The 14,658-nt window shown below is 40.8% G+C and overlaps 1 protein-coding gene across 1 annotated transcript; it reads right to left on the minus strand.

Moving 5' to 3' along the window:
* Nucleotides 1-3,644: 3,644 nt before the first annotated feature.
* LOC119229809 (G-protein coupled receptor 61-like) lies at nt 3,645-8,381 on the minus strand. Its single transcript, XM_037490537.2, has 2 exons — nt 8,049-8,381; nt 3,645-6,836 (listed from the first exon to the last, which is right to left on the minus strand). The coding sequence occupies exon 2, from the start codon at nt 6,640-6,642 to the stop codon at nt 5,197-5,199; it is 1,446 nt and encodes a 481-aa protein (XP_037346434.1). The 5' UTR covers nt 6,643-6,836; nt 8,049-8,381; the 3' UTR covers nt 3,645-5,196.
* Nucleotides 8,382-14,658: the final 6,277 nt, after the last annotated feature.

The following is a 14,658-nucleotide window of genomic DNA, read 5'->3' on the forward strand; positions in this document are numbered from 1 at the left end:
TAGAAATCCGTCTGCGATGCATGCTGTTACCAGGGTAACATTAGGAGAAAAGTTAATAAATTCATATAAATAACTAATCCTGATCTGACGGGATGTGTTAGCACCAGTAGTTGACGACACGCACACGCGTTGCTCTTGGCTCTGATATTTATTTTCCACGCATTGTGTCGCTTCAGTGACGGCAGAGCAGAGGTACAACGAGACGTAAACGTGTTCACATCTTCACCACTAGGTGGCAGAATACGTGTATTTAAACAGATTTAGTTATATTTAACTGTGTTATTTATGTAGGTTATTATAGATGTATTTATTGCTGTTTATTTCATTTGATGTTTAGGGTTGATTTGCAACCATTTTTTCATTTATTTCATTTGATGTTTAGGGTTGATTTGCAACCATTGTTTCATTTATTTCATTTAAAAACCACATTTACTTCTAATGAAGAGGTGTTATTTGTTGATCACAATGTAATACATAATGACAATTAAAAATAGAGACTTATTGTTTCTAATGTTATTCATTAACAATAATCATTATCTGTCACACTTCAATCCTGAATGAAATGGTTAATCAACGGATGAGAATATCTAATGTTGGTTTGTGTTCCAAAGAAAGTTACTTCAGTTTTATTGCCGTTAGATTTGTTACTATTTTGTAAAAGAATAAGCCTTGAGTTATCACTGATTGCGTCCATGTTAGTTTCACCTCAAAGCCAGATTTTAGGGAAGCTTCTCAATTGCACAGAGACATTTAATTTCCAAGAGAGAACCATTGTTAAACATTGGATTCTTATTTTAAGGAAGTATCCCCAGTTACCGGGACAGCGAAGCCAGATGCATCAGTAGCTGCAGAGTGGTACCAACAAGATGTGGACTCACTTTGGCACAAACAAAGCGCTCGGGACCAGGAAGCTGCAGAGATGGAATGTCCTTTACCCAGATGTTAGTGTACTGCTGGACAGTGCTCTCAATAAATTGCCATAATTTTTAAGATGGACTCAAATGCCTGATGGGTGTTACAAGAAGACATTGTCAACACTTCATCTTGTAAATAGGTCAAATGTAAAATGATGCCATGACCACCATGTTTCCATGTTGTCCTCAGTGTTGGGTGTCCACCACACACAGCGTTGGGCTTTGAGGGCCAAACAGATCAGTTTTGGTCTCATCTGACCCGAGCACCGTCTTCCACATGTTTGCCGTGTCTCCCACGTGGCTCGTGGAAAACTCCAAACAGGATTTCTTTATGGTTCTTTTAACAGCAGTTTTTTTATTGGCACTCTTAATTAAGGCCAGAATTATGGAGTACACGGAGCACACATTGAGCAAATTCTGTCCACCTCCAGAGTTACCATGTGACTCCTGGTTGCTGCTTTATCAAGGACATCACAGTGTCCTCAGGATAAATGTGACCTTTGACCTTGGTTATGATAGTGATAATATAATATTGTATTTCAAGTAAATTGTGTTTCTCTGCCACTGGAGACAACCTGTCTAAAAAGTCCTTTATTCTACGAAATGACATTCCAGTGTCACTAAACTGCAATTTTTATCTACATATCAATGTTTATTCTCTGTGTTCACTGTCACAGTTTTCAACAGTTTTAAAACACCCTCCTCCCAAAACAGGCTTAATTTGGAAATACATTTTCTGTAGTCTCATGCTGGTGTGTCCAAAATGCTAAAGAGCAGGTAGTCTGTTGCAATGGTTCCCAACCCAATTCCAGCCTGATGATGCGCATCCGTCCACAGCTCCAGAGAAATCTATGGTTTACTGTAAACACACGTATTCTGCCACCTAGTGGTGGAGATGTGAACATGTTTACGTCTCGTTGTACTGCCTCTGCTCTGCCGTCACTGAAGCTGAAGCGACACAATGCGTGGAAAATAAATATCAGAGCCAAGAGCAACGCGTGTGCGTGTAGTCAACTACTGGTGCTAACACATCCCGTCGGATCAGCATTAGTTATTTATATTGATTCATATAAACCGCTTTGCCGCTTTTGGTTTCAAACGAAAAACGAGAAAACAGGGCTTTCGTTTTATGTTTTTTACGGTAAAACGGATCAAAAGGTACACGGGCCCCCCCACTGACCACAACAGTATTAGTCATATTTGGTTATAATTGATTCATAAACAGTCAACGGAACAATTATTTCTATATTTCAAAACGATAATGTGTGTTCCTTCTGAAAGGAGGTTGAATAGAGGTAGAAGTTGGAGAAATTAGGAAATACATGCTTAAATACATGACAGACCAGATGTCACTTGATGTTAGTTCAACACAATGCACTCGATTCCAATAGGTAAATTGGATGTAAAAGGCCTTTCATGCAATAGTTGGTGCAATCCATTTAAGCAAACTGGAAGATAAAATAATGGGAACTAATGCTTTGACTGACTCAGGGCTTTCAAGACTTTCAAGTCCAACATTTCATTAAATCATGTGTGGACCTGGTGGTTAAAACATTGACCCTTATTCAACGAACAGGTGCAATGTTAATCATTGTATTCCATTCTGTTACAGTCTGATCGGGCGATGTGGGTGAGAACATCACTGTTTTCAGCCTTAATTTGAATTGGTAAGAAGCGTTAGAAAATGAGCCACGGCGTTTAACATGCCCATAATAACACAATAATTAAGTTACATAGAACAATAATCAAAATACACTTTGCTTTGGTCTTTGTCCTCATCCAGTGACAATAGATTATTATAATAGCACTATTTTATACGTCTTTAAAAGATCAAGGTTCTTTTTTTTTAAGGATAAAAGTCTAAAAGTGAAAATGTGGTGAAAATGCAGTGCTGCGTCCTGCCATTGCCACCAAACTGCACGGAGAGAGCAGATTGAGCCATCGGGGGGGGGGGGGGGGGGGTGAAGAAGAAAGAAGGTGGCCCATCTACATGTGACGGCTGCTCTTATTAAAGTGAACCAGTCAGATGTTAACAGCAGAATGGAGAGTAAAGACTTATTCCAGTCTTCCGTTCGAGATACCCACTTAAGCAAGCCAGAGGTTGTGTAACAAACAACAGCAAAAAAGTTTGCTCCAGTTAAGTCTACAGAATGTATTTTAAGAAGCCAGAAATAAGGGTGTATTGTTGGATTCCCATTAGAGTCCCGCTCTTCCCGCCGCCCACGGCAGCACTGAGAAATGTCACTAGGTAATAATTGCCATGGGGATAGCAGATCTTGGCCGAGCTGGGGGCGGTTCGACTGAGGTCCATCTCTAGTGTGAGGCCTGTCGCGCATCAGTATCATCCAACAGAAATCAATCAACTTATCAATCCATCTATCTATCTATGAATCATGTATCAGTCAATTCATTATTACATCTCTTCATCTATCTATCTATTTCTGTATTTTGACATTTATATCTTTACTTTTTGATGAAAGACATAGTTTGAAGTTAAATGTTAGCTTAAGGTCAAAGTGTTTGAAGTATCTTCCCAACCATCTCTTTGTAATAGAGTGAGTGGATTAAATGTATTTGTGACAGCAGCAGCCCCATAATATTGGTAAAAGTATGAGAATGCATTCAAATGTTTTACAAACATAGAAACCCTTTATTACAACAGCAACCCTCACTCAAGTTTTAGCTGTGTACTTTTCTAAAACCCATTCATATCATTGCAGTACACTGGAAGTCATTCTTTTATTTATTTTTTATCACAGCATTAAAAAAACAATCTCTGAACAAGTGAAAATCCTAACACAAACATACAACATCATTCACAGTTTGGGATTATTTAGACGTGATGAAAAGAGGATTTCAAGCTTGGTAAACTGATTTTGGATTGGCATTGTCACTCAAAAAATATCTTAAAAACCCTGTATCCACATTACATATTAAACATTTCCACATATAGATTATCGATTATCGACATAACCTTGATTTGTCCTGCATGTGAGGTACTGTAAAAACCCTGATGAGCAGGATAGTCAAACTAAATCAAAAGTATTCTCCCAGGATAGAAAATCTCCAAAACTAAGAAACAAAAAGAAGAGGAGCATACCTATCAAAATCGCCTCATTGCAAGGAAATTCATAATAAATATCTACACTCACTAATCAAAATAAAATTGTGCATTCTGAGTGATACACACAACTCAAACTTTTACAGTTTTACTAAACGTAACATACAATTTGGCATACATTTAACAAATGAAAGGAATATAATAATATTTAAACATAATGTAGTGGATCAAGATAATACAGATTTATTAGATCTGTATCTAAATACGCTGGTAAATACATCACTTGGCAGAAAGCCGGGTGACCCTTGACCCTTGTCAAATTAACCTGTGTCCTAAACCGGATCAAGATCTACGTTATAGAAAATCAAAGTAAGTAGATGTGTTTGGACAAGCACCAAAGAAAGAACAAAAAATGGTTATTACAACGGGTTGCAATTCCATAAGCGTTATGCCACAATAAGTTACGTCTGCTAGTCGATTCTAATCAGATTGGCATTGGGTTTAAGGGTCGCATTTTCACTGATGAAACCACAGCTACCGAACAATAGTGACAGAAGTGCTTTTCCCTCCATTAATCCCATACCTTCTCAGAATTTTGTGGCTTTTATTGCTGCTTTCTCGGATATTACTCAATAAAGTAACTAAATGAAGTCTCAAAAATGATTGATTAGGCAGTTACAAATACAGCTGTTTCATCTTCACTTCTTAATACCAAAGGTTTCCCTGCACAATAATGTGATTCGTTTCAGTTCCCTAATTGTCTGATAAAAGTAATTTTCTAACAATATTAAGTCAGTTACCTTCAAAGAATCAAACATACAATAATAAATAACATATATAATTAATGTTGTTTTTATCTTTAAAAAAGGCTTTAACTAGTTACACCGATCATAATCATAGAGGTCATTTACTGTACAGAGCTGAGTGGTTGTGTAGAAGGCCATTTTTGCCATTTTCAAAAAGCAGTAATTTCCCTGTTCAAAAACAACAGTTTTAGATTTTAAACAACTGCATTTAATTGTATGCTTGTGACTGTTAAAGAACTAAAATAATGAGGCAAAGTGCAATGATTCAAAATACCATTTAAAGTTGTTTCAATTAACTGAGCTGCTCATTGGAAAGCCTTCAGTATAGAAATATAACATGTTTTCACCGAAATAACTCATGATCTTTTTTTTTTATATCTGAATGATCAAAATCTTATTTTCAGACATTAAAGACTTAATTGTCCATACATATGTGGTTGTTTTTTCCCTGCTCAGACTCAATAAACTCTGACGTCTCCTCTGCGATCTGTCCAGGGATACGGAAATCTATCGGTATGGACTGTGCTGGCTCAGGCGGTTGGGACTGAGCCACGGGGCAGCAGGCCTCCCCTTTAGGGCTGGAGGTGCTGTGAGAGTTTTGAGGATCCGTGTTGCAGCCGGTGCCCTGAAGAAACTGGAGGAAGTTCTCCTCTATGGATCCTTCGCGGCTCGGCAGTCTCTCCTCCATTTCAACACCGGCTCGACGAAACAGACAAGGCAGGTGCTTGCCGAGCTCGTCCCGGATCTGTCTGTTGAGACAGCCGTAGAAGAAGGGATTGGAGGTGAAGCAGAAGTAACCGATCCAGGTGACCGCCTCCTCCAGAGAGGCCAGCGTGGCCGGGGGGCTGGCGGACAGTGCCGAATACAGGTGGAAAGTAAAGTAGGGCAGCCAGCAACACAGGAACTGCCCGCCGACTGCCGCCAGCACCGCTGCCGCCTTGCCTCCCCCAAAGGGACGCTGCGGGGTGGCTCTGCCTGTCCCCGTCCCCGTCCCGGAGCTGGTCACCATTGTGGAACGGCTGCTGAGGGACTCTGACCGCTGGCGTCGCGGCGTGTCCATCCAGGTGGGCAGAGGCCCGTGGTGCATGGCGGCCACCCGGGCCACTTTGAACATGTTGCAGTACACAACCAGGATGACCAGTAGTGGACACAGGAAATACACTAAAGTAAACAGGGCCATGAAGGCCAAGCGGTTGGAGCCTCCCCCTGTCCAATGCAGCGAGCAGCGCCTGTGACCGTGGGCGGGTGGAGAGGGGACCGCCCCACCTCCTCCTCCTCCTCCTCCTCCGCCGCCTCCTCCACCTCCGCCTCCTCCCCCGACCCCACCGCTCTCCAGGAGAGGAGTTCTCCCACCTTGAAAAAACCAAGCGAGGAGCGGCAGAGCCGACATAGCCAGGGCGTTGACCCATATGCCCACGAGCACCGACGCCACCAGGCCGACGGTCATTTTCACTTCATAGCGCATCGGGTGTATGACGTAGTAGTAACGCTCCACGTTGATGACGGAGATAGAGAGGATGGCGGCGCTAACCAGGCACACACTGAGAAAGAGGTAGCTCTGGCACAGGGCCTCCCCGAAGAAGGCTCGGCCCGAGAGCATGCCGAGGGGCATCAGCACCAGGGCCGCCAGCAGGTCCACCACGCACAGGTGGAACACAAAGGCAAACTTGTGAAGCTGCGGGGCCTTGGCGATGACCGCCATGACGGCCGTGTTGCCCACCACAGCCAGCAGATCCATGAGCAGCATGGCCAGCAGTGCTAGGGACTGGGGCAAGGCCCAGCCCTCAGGCAGAAAGGAGGCAGACATGTTGGCGAGGAGCAGTGGAGGAGGTGGGCGGGAGGAGTTCCACGTCGGCTCCATTGGAGGGCGGGATGAAGCAGGCAGGCAGGAGCAGTCACAGACCCATTACCCATCCTTCAAAGCCAGGAAATACAGGCCAGAAAACAGTGGCTAGAAAATTTGGGTCAAAAGCCGGCGGGATACCGCAGGGTCCGGTTTTACGATTCCAGTCCGTTTAGATTGTCTTCATGTCTGTGGTCAGTCACAACCCCGCCCTAAAAACAAGAGGGACACATGGAAATAAATTGTGAATGTATGTTCACATGTTTTTTGCTCTTTACTATTTTTTAAAGATAATTCTTCCACAGCTGCAACTGAGATTAATGCACTCGGATTAGAAAAGATCCACTTCAGCTTCTCAAATCACTGTGTAGAAATTTTACTGTTAACTTAAATGCCAGTCCTCAAACCTCTTTTGCAAGATGGTGAGAAAAATGTAGGAGGAAGAATTCTTTAATTCTTTAAAATAAAAATCAGCAGCGCAGTAGAGTTCATGAAGATTCTAATGCCCAAATCATGTGTGATCATACCAGTCCTGTAGCAAAAATATATTACCTAAATCTGCAACTGCCTTTCTACACTGCTTAACCAAACATAGATGCAGTCTTCCACTTTGCCGAGAAGCTGATAGTGACGGATGCTTTTCAAGCACACATCCTGTCAGTGCACAAATGTATGCAAATTCAGCAAAACCACTCCTATCAACACAATAAGGTGGCAGCTCTTTTTTCCTCATATCCGCACCTGCTTCGTTAGCTCTTGTTGAATATACCCAGAATGTAAACAGATTGTGTAATGCAAAAAAACAACAACAACAGTTGTACATGTAGTAAAATAACACATATGTTACTACAGAAGCTGTGTATGAGTGAATGTAATGTTCCAATTGTAAAACATGAGGGTATTCATGGGCTGCAAAGTCTGCCTGCATATGAACTATTCCTACTTATTACAGAGCACGAACAGACATGGCTCGCTGCCACCATAAGTATGTGTCAGATTGAGGGAATCCAGTTGCTCACTGCTATAAATGCTCTCTGCAACAGATGCAACAAAAGCCTGAGATGTTCTGCCTTTCTGTCTGCAGTAATTGAGGATTCACACTGAGCTCTAACCTCACCTATGAATGATTGCCTTTATTGAGCAACGTCTCTAAATAACACATAGGGGTACTCCCAATTCAGTTGAACCCTCCTGACAGTGTTATTCATCACTAACCGCCTACTCGTTTATATATTAATCATTAATGCATTACCCCGCTGTTTAAGGCCCACATTCTATATGTCACATGACCGTTGAAATAGCTTTATTGTTGCACTCGGCAGTATGTAGCAGCAGATTAGAAGAAGAGGCTGAGAGCAAGTGAGAAAATGTGGTAGGATTGTGGGAGCGCGAGGGGAAGAAAACGGAGAGAGAGCATCATGTACCTGAATCAGAGCATTTTCCCGATGCAAGCTGTCTGCTGCTATTGGTGTCTGAGGATGGAAACCTGGTGTAGCTCCCAGTGCTGAGGGACCCAGTGGACGTCAATCATTGCACAGTGTGGATGCTGTTGAGGAACTTCCCACTGAACAAGCCCGTTTGTCTTCCCATTCCTCGATCTGCTCCGTGCAGCCGCCTCCCGAGATGACTTGAGCTGTGGCAGCAGAGGATTCTCTGGAACGATGCTGATGTGAATGCATGCAAAGGGACACCAGCTCACACTCTGCTTTCCCCCTCCACTCAAACACAGTGACTGCAGAGATGGAGCAGGAGGCAGCGAGAAACAAGACCACAGCTCCCGTCTCCACAGGGTCCTAGTGTCCTCCCCCTGCTTTCCAAAATGTACCTTCGCAACAGTATTAACTGAATATGATGGTGGGGAAACGTTATGTTCTTACTGTAGTTATTAGCAGTGTAAGCTCATTTTTACCCATCAGAATGTTCTGAGTAATTACTTTGTCCATCACTTCTGTAAAAAATACAGTAATGTCAATGTATTTTTAAATACATCTCAACAATTATCAATCACATTTTTTATGAGCACCTAATTTCCTCTATAAAAACATAATACTATTGTATACATTATGATATCTTTTATCTTAAATATTTTTCGATTCTAGAAGAATTCCTTTAATTCAACCACTAGGTCAAATCTCTGTTATCCTTTTTAAAAAGAAAAAATGTCTTGCCCGCTTCAAATAAAGGACTGTACAATCATTTGTATCATTCTAACATTCTAATAGCTGGTCTGTTACACTTCATGTCCGTTCCACGATGAATGCTGCCATGCAAACTGCAGGCCCAACAAATCTCTCCATCATCATACAGTGTGATGTAATTGTTGTGCAAAATGGGATGAATGTACGTTAAAATTAGCAGGTTAGCATGAACCTAACATGGCTGCGAACTGGTGTGTAAAGGCATTACAGCGTACATGGCTGTTAGTACAGCCAAGAACTTTTAGTGTCGTGGAACATATTCCTGAGGGATATTAAAGCTTAACAGATGACCTCCCAGTGACCTCTTTACCTAAAGATATATGTGCAATTCAAAGTCAGCCAATTATGATTTGGGTTGTAATTACAAGGATTTAAAATGCCTTCTGGTACATGAGTTACCGACACAGTGAGGCATTGATTAGACCAGGCCTCAGCCTCCACAATCCCTGCTTCACAAACTGGTGCTCTTGTTGCCACGGTGATCTTTCTCATATACAGTCCATCTCATGGTTCTGGCAGTAGAGGACAATGAAATCTGGGCTATTGTGGGTAAAGCTACAACGTACACCGTTGAAAAGTGTGTTTTGATTTGCAGCACTGCTCCTCAACTGATTGTTTAATGTAGCACTAAGAGCTTCATTATAATAATGCCACTGGTTAAGTCACTGTCCTAATATCAAACCGTTTGGAGCTTTCAGACATCAAATCAGTGAACGTACCGACAGATAAACAATCATAGAAGTTATTTGTATTGCAAACTGGCGAAAATAAAGTTTTAATTTTTTTGACCATTTACATACATTAGAACATTGCATACGGGAGCCACAATATATTGTGAGTGCTTCTTTAGTACAAAAAAGAAAATTGCACATTTCTTGAAAATGAATTGTTATCAACATCAAATGTGTAAAAAAGTCTGTGGTACAAGCCTCCCAAATAATTATTTCTTTCAAATTGTGATTGTAAAGTGAATATTTGCTTTTCTAATAGTATGTCAGACTAAAGCAAAAGAGAGTGATTTTTATAAATTGCAATGGCCATTTGCCTCTGTTGCCTCTGACTAATTCATTGAACAATCAAGAAAATAGATGACTGATGAATTGATTATGAAAATGCCACAATGACGCAACCTGTTGCCCAATATCATAATGTTGACTTTACTTCAGAGTGTAAAGTGGCGCTTTTTCCTACAATCCCAAATACCCTTTATACTTGAAGATCCTTGGTGCAAGCTTATAGTAACGGATGACCTTTTAGACGTAACTGATTACGAGCCAATAACGTCATTGTTCTCTTACTGTCAATACTTCCAACACACATACACAGCATAACACAAGAAAACACAAGGTAGTTGTCTGGATATATTTAAGTTTAAGTGATTACTACTGTTATGGTGAAAATGAATCAAGACGTGTGGCAATGCTGAGGAGAGATGGGGAACATGCTTTTGTATTGTTCCCCTCTGCAACGGTAAAAATGATTCTAACAATAAAACAAGTACGTGGTTTTTACAACTGTATTCAGGCATTTACACCTGTGTATGTCTGTGTGTGTGTATCAGGTGTTGAATCATGACAAAAATAGCAGAGTCTTGCTCAGCTGGCAGCACCAATCGCTGCCAGCACAAATCCAATGGTTTCCATGGCAACCTTGAAAATAGACTGCCTTCGCACTCAGGAATAGCAAAGGACGCTGCACTAAACCCAGAGAGCTCCCACTGCCAATAATAACTACCCATTGATATGGACGCATAAATATGAGCCGCACTCAGAAATAATTTAATGCCATTACATTTACCAAAACACAATTACCGAAACCTACACAAACAATCATCTCCAATTTAAACGCACATTCTGCACGAGCGTACCGAGGCATGGGAGAACATTGAGCTCCGTGCATAACAATATCAAAGCAAAAGTCAACTTACCGTACTAACAAGCATCCGTCACCTTATATAGATTTCATGTGATGGTGTTGGAGGGATGTTACTGGTTGATGTGAAGGGTGAAGTGATGAATGGTGCCTTAGAGATGCTTTGGGTTGAAGGTTTTATATCTCAGACATTTTTACACCTGTGTGTTTCATTAATAATCCACAGATTATTTTCTATATCATTCAATCAACAATAAATCTATTATACAAAATAATTGGTAAATATTCTTTTATCAAATACTTGATTAGTCAACTACTTGTTGTGCTTCCTGTTAACAATAAACATACTGTAGCTCTATGTATTGTGCTTTGGAAATTTTACATGATGTTCTGGGTCATTCATAATGTTGTTGTTATTTGTGACACTCGTATCAGTGTGCAGTGGATTTTTTCCCAACAGATAATTGCTATGAAGCAAATTGATGCTTTTCATCAGTAAGATGGATGTATTGTTTTAGGTATAATGATGAGGATGAGGATGGTGATGATGTTGTTTTCTCTGTAACAATCCCGAAATCTCCATTTCACACCAACAAATGCAATTCAATAAATTTGCTATATTTAGTAATTCAGGAAAACAAGAATTGAACCCAAATGCAGACAGATGAGGTGACAACAGAGGAGGGCTTACAGTGATCAAAGGTGAGTTACAAAGTTGATGATCTGAAAAAACAACCAAGAGACTATTCAAATAGTTCTTTGAAGTACTGACTTTATTAAAGACCTTTATTATAAATGATCTGATACTCTATAAGAGTTTCTGGTTAATTATGGAATGAAAGTATGTTTCATAGTTTGTTTTCACCGTGTCCCTCTGTTTCAGCAGCTGTCAATCATTGCTGGCATGAGCTCTGTTCCAAGAAGCCAATTGTTTTTAAGTTATCCACATAACGCAGCAAACCTGCCTCTAGATCAGACCCCTGAACATGTCGGCTATGCCAGATGGTGGCAGTGTGTCCATTATGCTGTGCATGTGGTACAGTAGCTGCCTGCTTCACCCACTGTAACAGAGATCACAGGAACATGTCTTTAACGCCTGTTTTGGTCATTTATTATTATAAATAGCCTAATGCACTTATCCACATATGGTTAAATTAAACATGTATGTACCTGAACACCACTGTTCCTCAATCCAGGCCTTTAAACGAATTTCCCTGTCTGTTACATCGGACACATTACTGTAATTAAATTATTAATGACACAACAATCATGATATAAGACACGTATGAATTCGTCAGGACACATCAGTTCATGTCATTAAAAAATATCTCTAAAATATTTCTGATCTCTAAAATATTTCTGACAGTATAAACAACGACAATATAACATATCCAGTATCAGTTCGTATGAATCCATTACAACCATTACCATTCTGGTGGTGAGCAGCGGCTCTTCTTGAGAAAGGACATTGAGGTCAGGCCATATGTAGAATGTTGCCACAACGTGCTGCCCCGGAACTTAAGCATGTATAACGCACAGGAGAGAAATTGAAATGGCCAGAGAAACACCCTCCACAAGGCCGCTGCCGAAATCAACCCTGCTACCCGATACATCCTGAGAGAACGCTCATCCGGTCTAACTAGCCATTTCAATATCTTGTTCTTGCATGACTTGACCAGAACAGAATAAAACACAACTGTCGGGAGACAAGAATGAAGATGCCGATGGAGACGCTATAATAATAATAGGAGAGAGCCTGTGACTGTAGAACGCATCATATTTGATCAAATGAAGGCTTCATCAGTTATGTCCTTTGTTTGAAAAAAAATGTCATAGATTATTTGTTCAAATTGTCTCCAAATTCCATGAAACCAATTGATAACAACAGCACATTAACCGTCTTTCAGGACTTCTCAAATCCTCCATCTGTGTGGCACTCAGCCTCGAGCCCCGCTTGCTCCTAAATGCAAATTTTTCAAAAGGTCACATGTTCTATTAAAAAGCTGGGCGTTACATTTTTTCGAAGCGACTGTTACTCAGGCTGGAAAAGGTAAGATGTTTATGAGGACTGTTTTCAACAGTGGATTAACACACTGTATATTTGACAAGCTGGTGAGCATTACAAGCAATAAAATACAGTGTTCATCATGCTCATGAAAGAAGTGTAAGCCATTGCAACAGTGTGACTGATTTACATGTTTTTAATACAATGGAGTACTTGCAGTGAATTTCTATGGTAATGACAGGTAATTACTGCTACTATGTCACATTATTACACAATGGAGTTTGCAGATGTATTGCGCCTGCACAGCTCGGCCTCAGAAACGAAGCGCTGTGTATCGCTTAGCCTCAAGTAGAAAATCAAAAAATGTATTTGTAGTGTAGTATCTCTATATCTGGATAATTTTAGGTTTTAGACTGAATGCTGTTTTGTGGTTTTAGGCACTTCTCTTGTTTTAGTTGACTATTATCTCTTAAATAACTGGTATTAAGATACACGCTTTTCATTCTAAAGGAGCAATGTGTCACTTTGTAAAGGGGAGTAAAGCTTAAGCTCTAAGGAATCTTTTCCATTTACACACAATACAGGATGCTTTCCCACAATGCTCAGCAGCACCAGCAGAAGATCAGTTGGAATCTGACCCTGAATGAAGGGCATAGCTTGTGATGACGCACACATTGCTGCAGTGTTTAGGATTAAAAAGTTCAATTTGAAAAGGTGTCTATTGCAAAAGTCCCAGATATAATGCAAACCAATTTGGGAAAGAATGTAAGCATCAACCCTTACAGTCATCCAAGAGAAAAATTAAAGTAACTCATAACCGCTGTTCAGAGCATTAATTCAGCAGCAACCAACTTTACAGCTCACATACATTGTATGACTTAATTTCCTGTACAAGTTTAAATGAACAGCTAACCAATTCTGTAGATCAATTATAACAAAAATAGGTTTAGGTATTATTTAGTATTTGCCCTCTTTATTATTTATTTTGACAGTATGTAGTCTGTGTGGACAATGTAACATTGTCCTGTACCTCAGTACTCACAGTGTGACTCGATCCAACATTGAAATCTTGCCGGGTTTCATGTCACAGTTTGATCCTTTTAATCAAAAACTTGCAGTTCAATGTTGAGTGCTGCGAGTCGAACTTTTGCTCCCAGCAGACGTAACAAGGTCCCTTCTGCTTTCGCTTCCTTCACCCATTACATGACAATCATTTCATACTGCACACGGCGCTCTCATTGCTCGCTTTCTCTACCATCCCTTCCTACCCTTGGCAGCCATAGCAACCAAACCTCTGGACCATTTAATCTTCACTTTTCATGTGGCGAAGTGTCTGTGAGGTGACCTTGTGCTCAGGAGATTAATAACGAGGTATTTTGATGTACATGCGCTGGATGGTCATCTGTCATGTTGACTTCTACATCGTTGGCCTTTTCACCTTCTTCAGCTTCAGACTCCAATCATAGTGCCGGCATAGCGTGTTCCTGGATTCCTCTTGTCGTTTGCAGTAGTACTGTAACGTTCTATTGCGTCCTGCATGCTCATTTTCCTGTCTACTTGACTATTCCATTCAATTTCCGATTCAACCCATGGCAACAAAATAAACGCTATGTGATGAGTGTTATGCGTTTGTATTTCAGTCTTTCACACTGCATGCAAGTTATCTCATCAACGCAATTCAACAGAGTAGCCAGTTTATTTAGCAGTAAATGTGCAAAGTAACTATAAACGATATCTCAGGGCAGCTGGTGCGAATAACAAAGCATCACAGTTGGATCACCAAACAGGCAAAGCTGGCACCTGCCTGCATGGGACCACAGAGGGGTAAGGTCTTGTCCCCTGGGTTGTGATAATCTAATTGAGGAAATTATCCACGTATGTGACAAGGCCCATAATGCACTGCTGTTCCTGGTTTATTATCTAATTATCGGTTCTTGTGTCAAAATCAATTATAAAGCA

Source organism: Pungitius pungitius, chromosome 8 (genome assembly GCF_949316345.1).
Source record: "Pungitius pungitius chromosome 8, fPunPun2.1, whole genome shotgun sequence".
Taxonomy (NCBI): domain Eukaryota; kingdom Metazoa; phylum Chordata; class Actinopteri; order Perciformes; family Gasterosteidae; genus Pungitius; species Pungitius pungitius.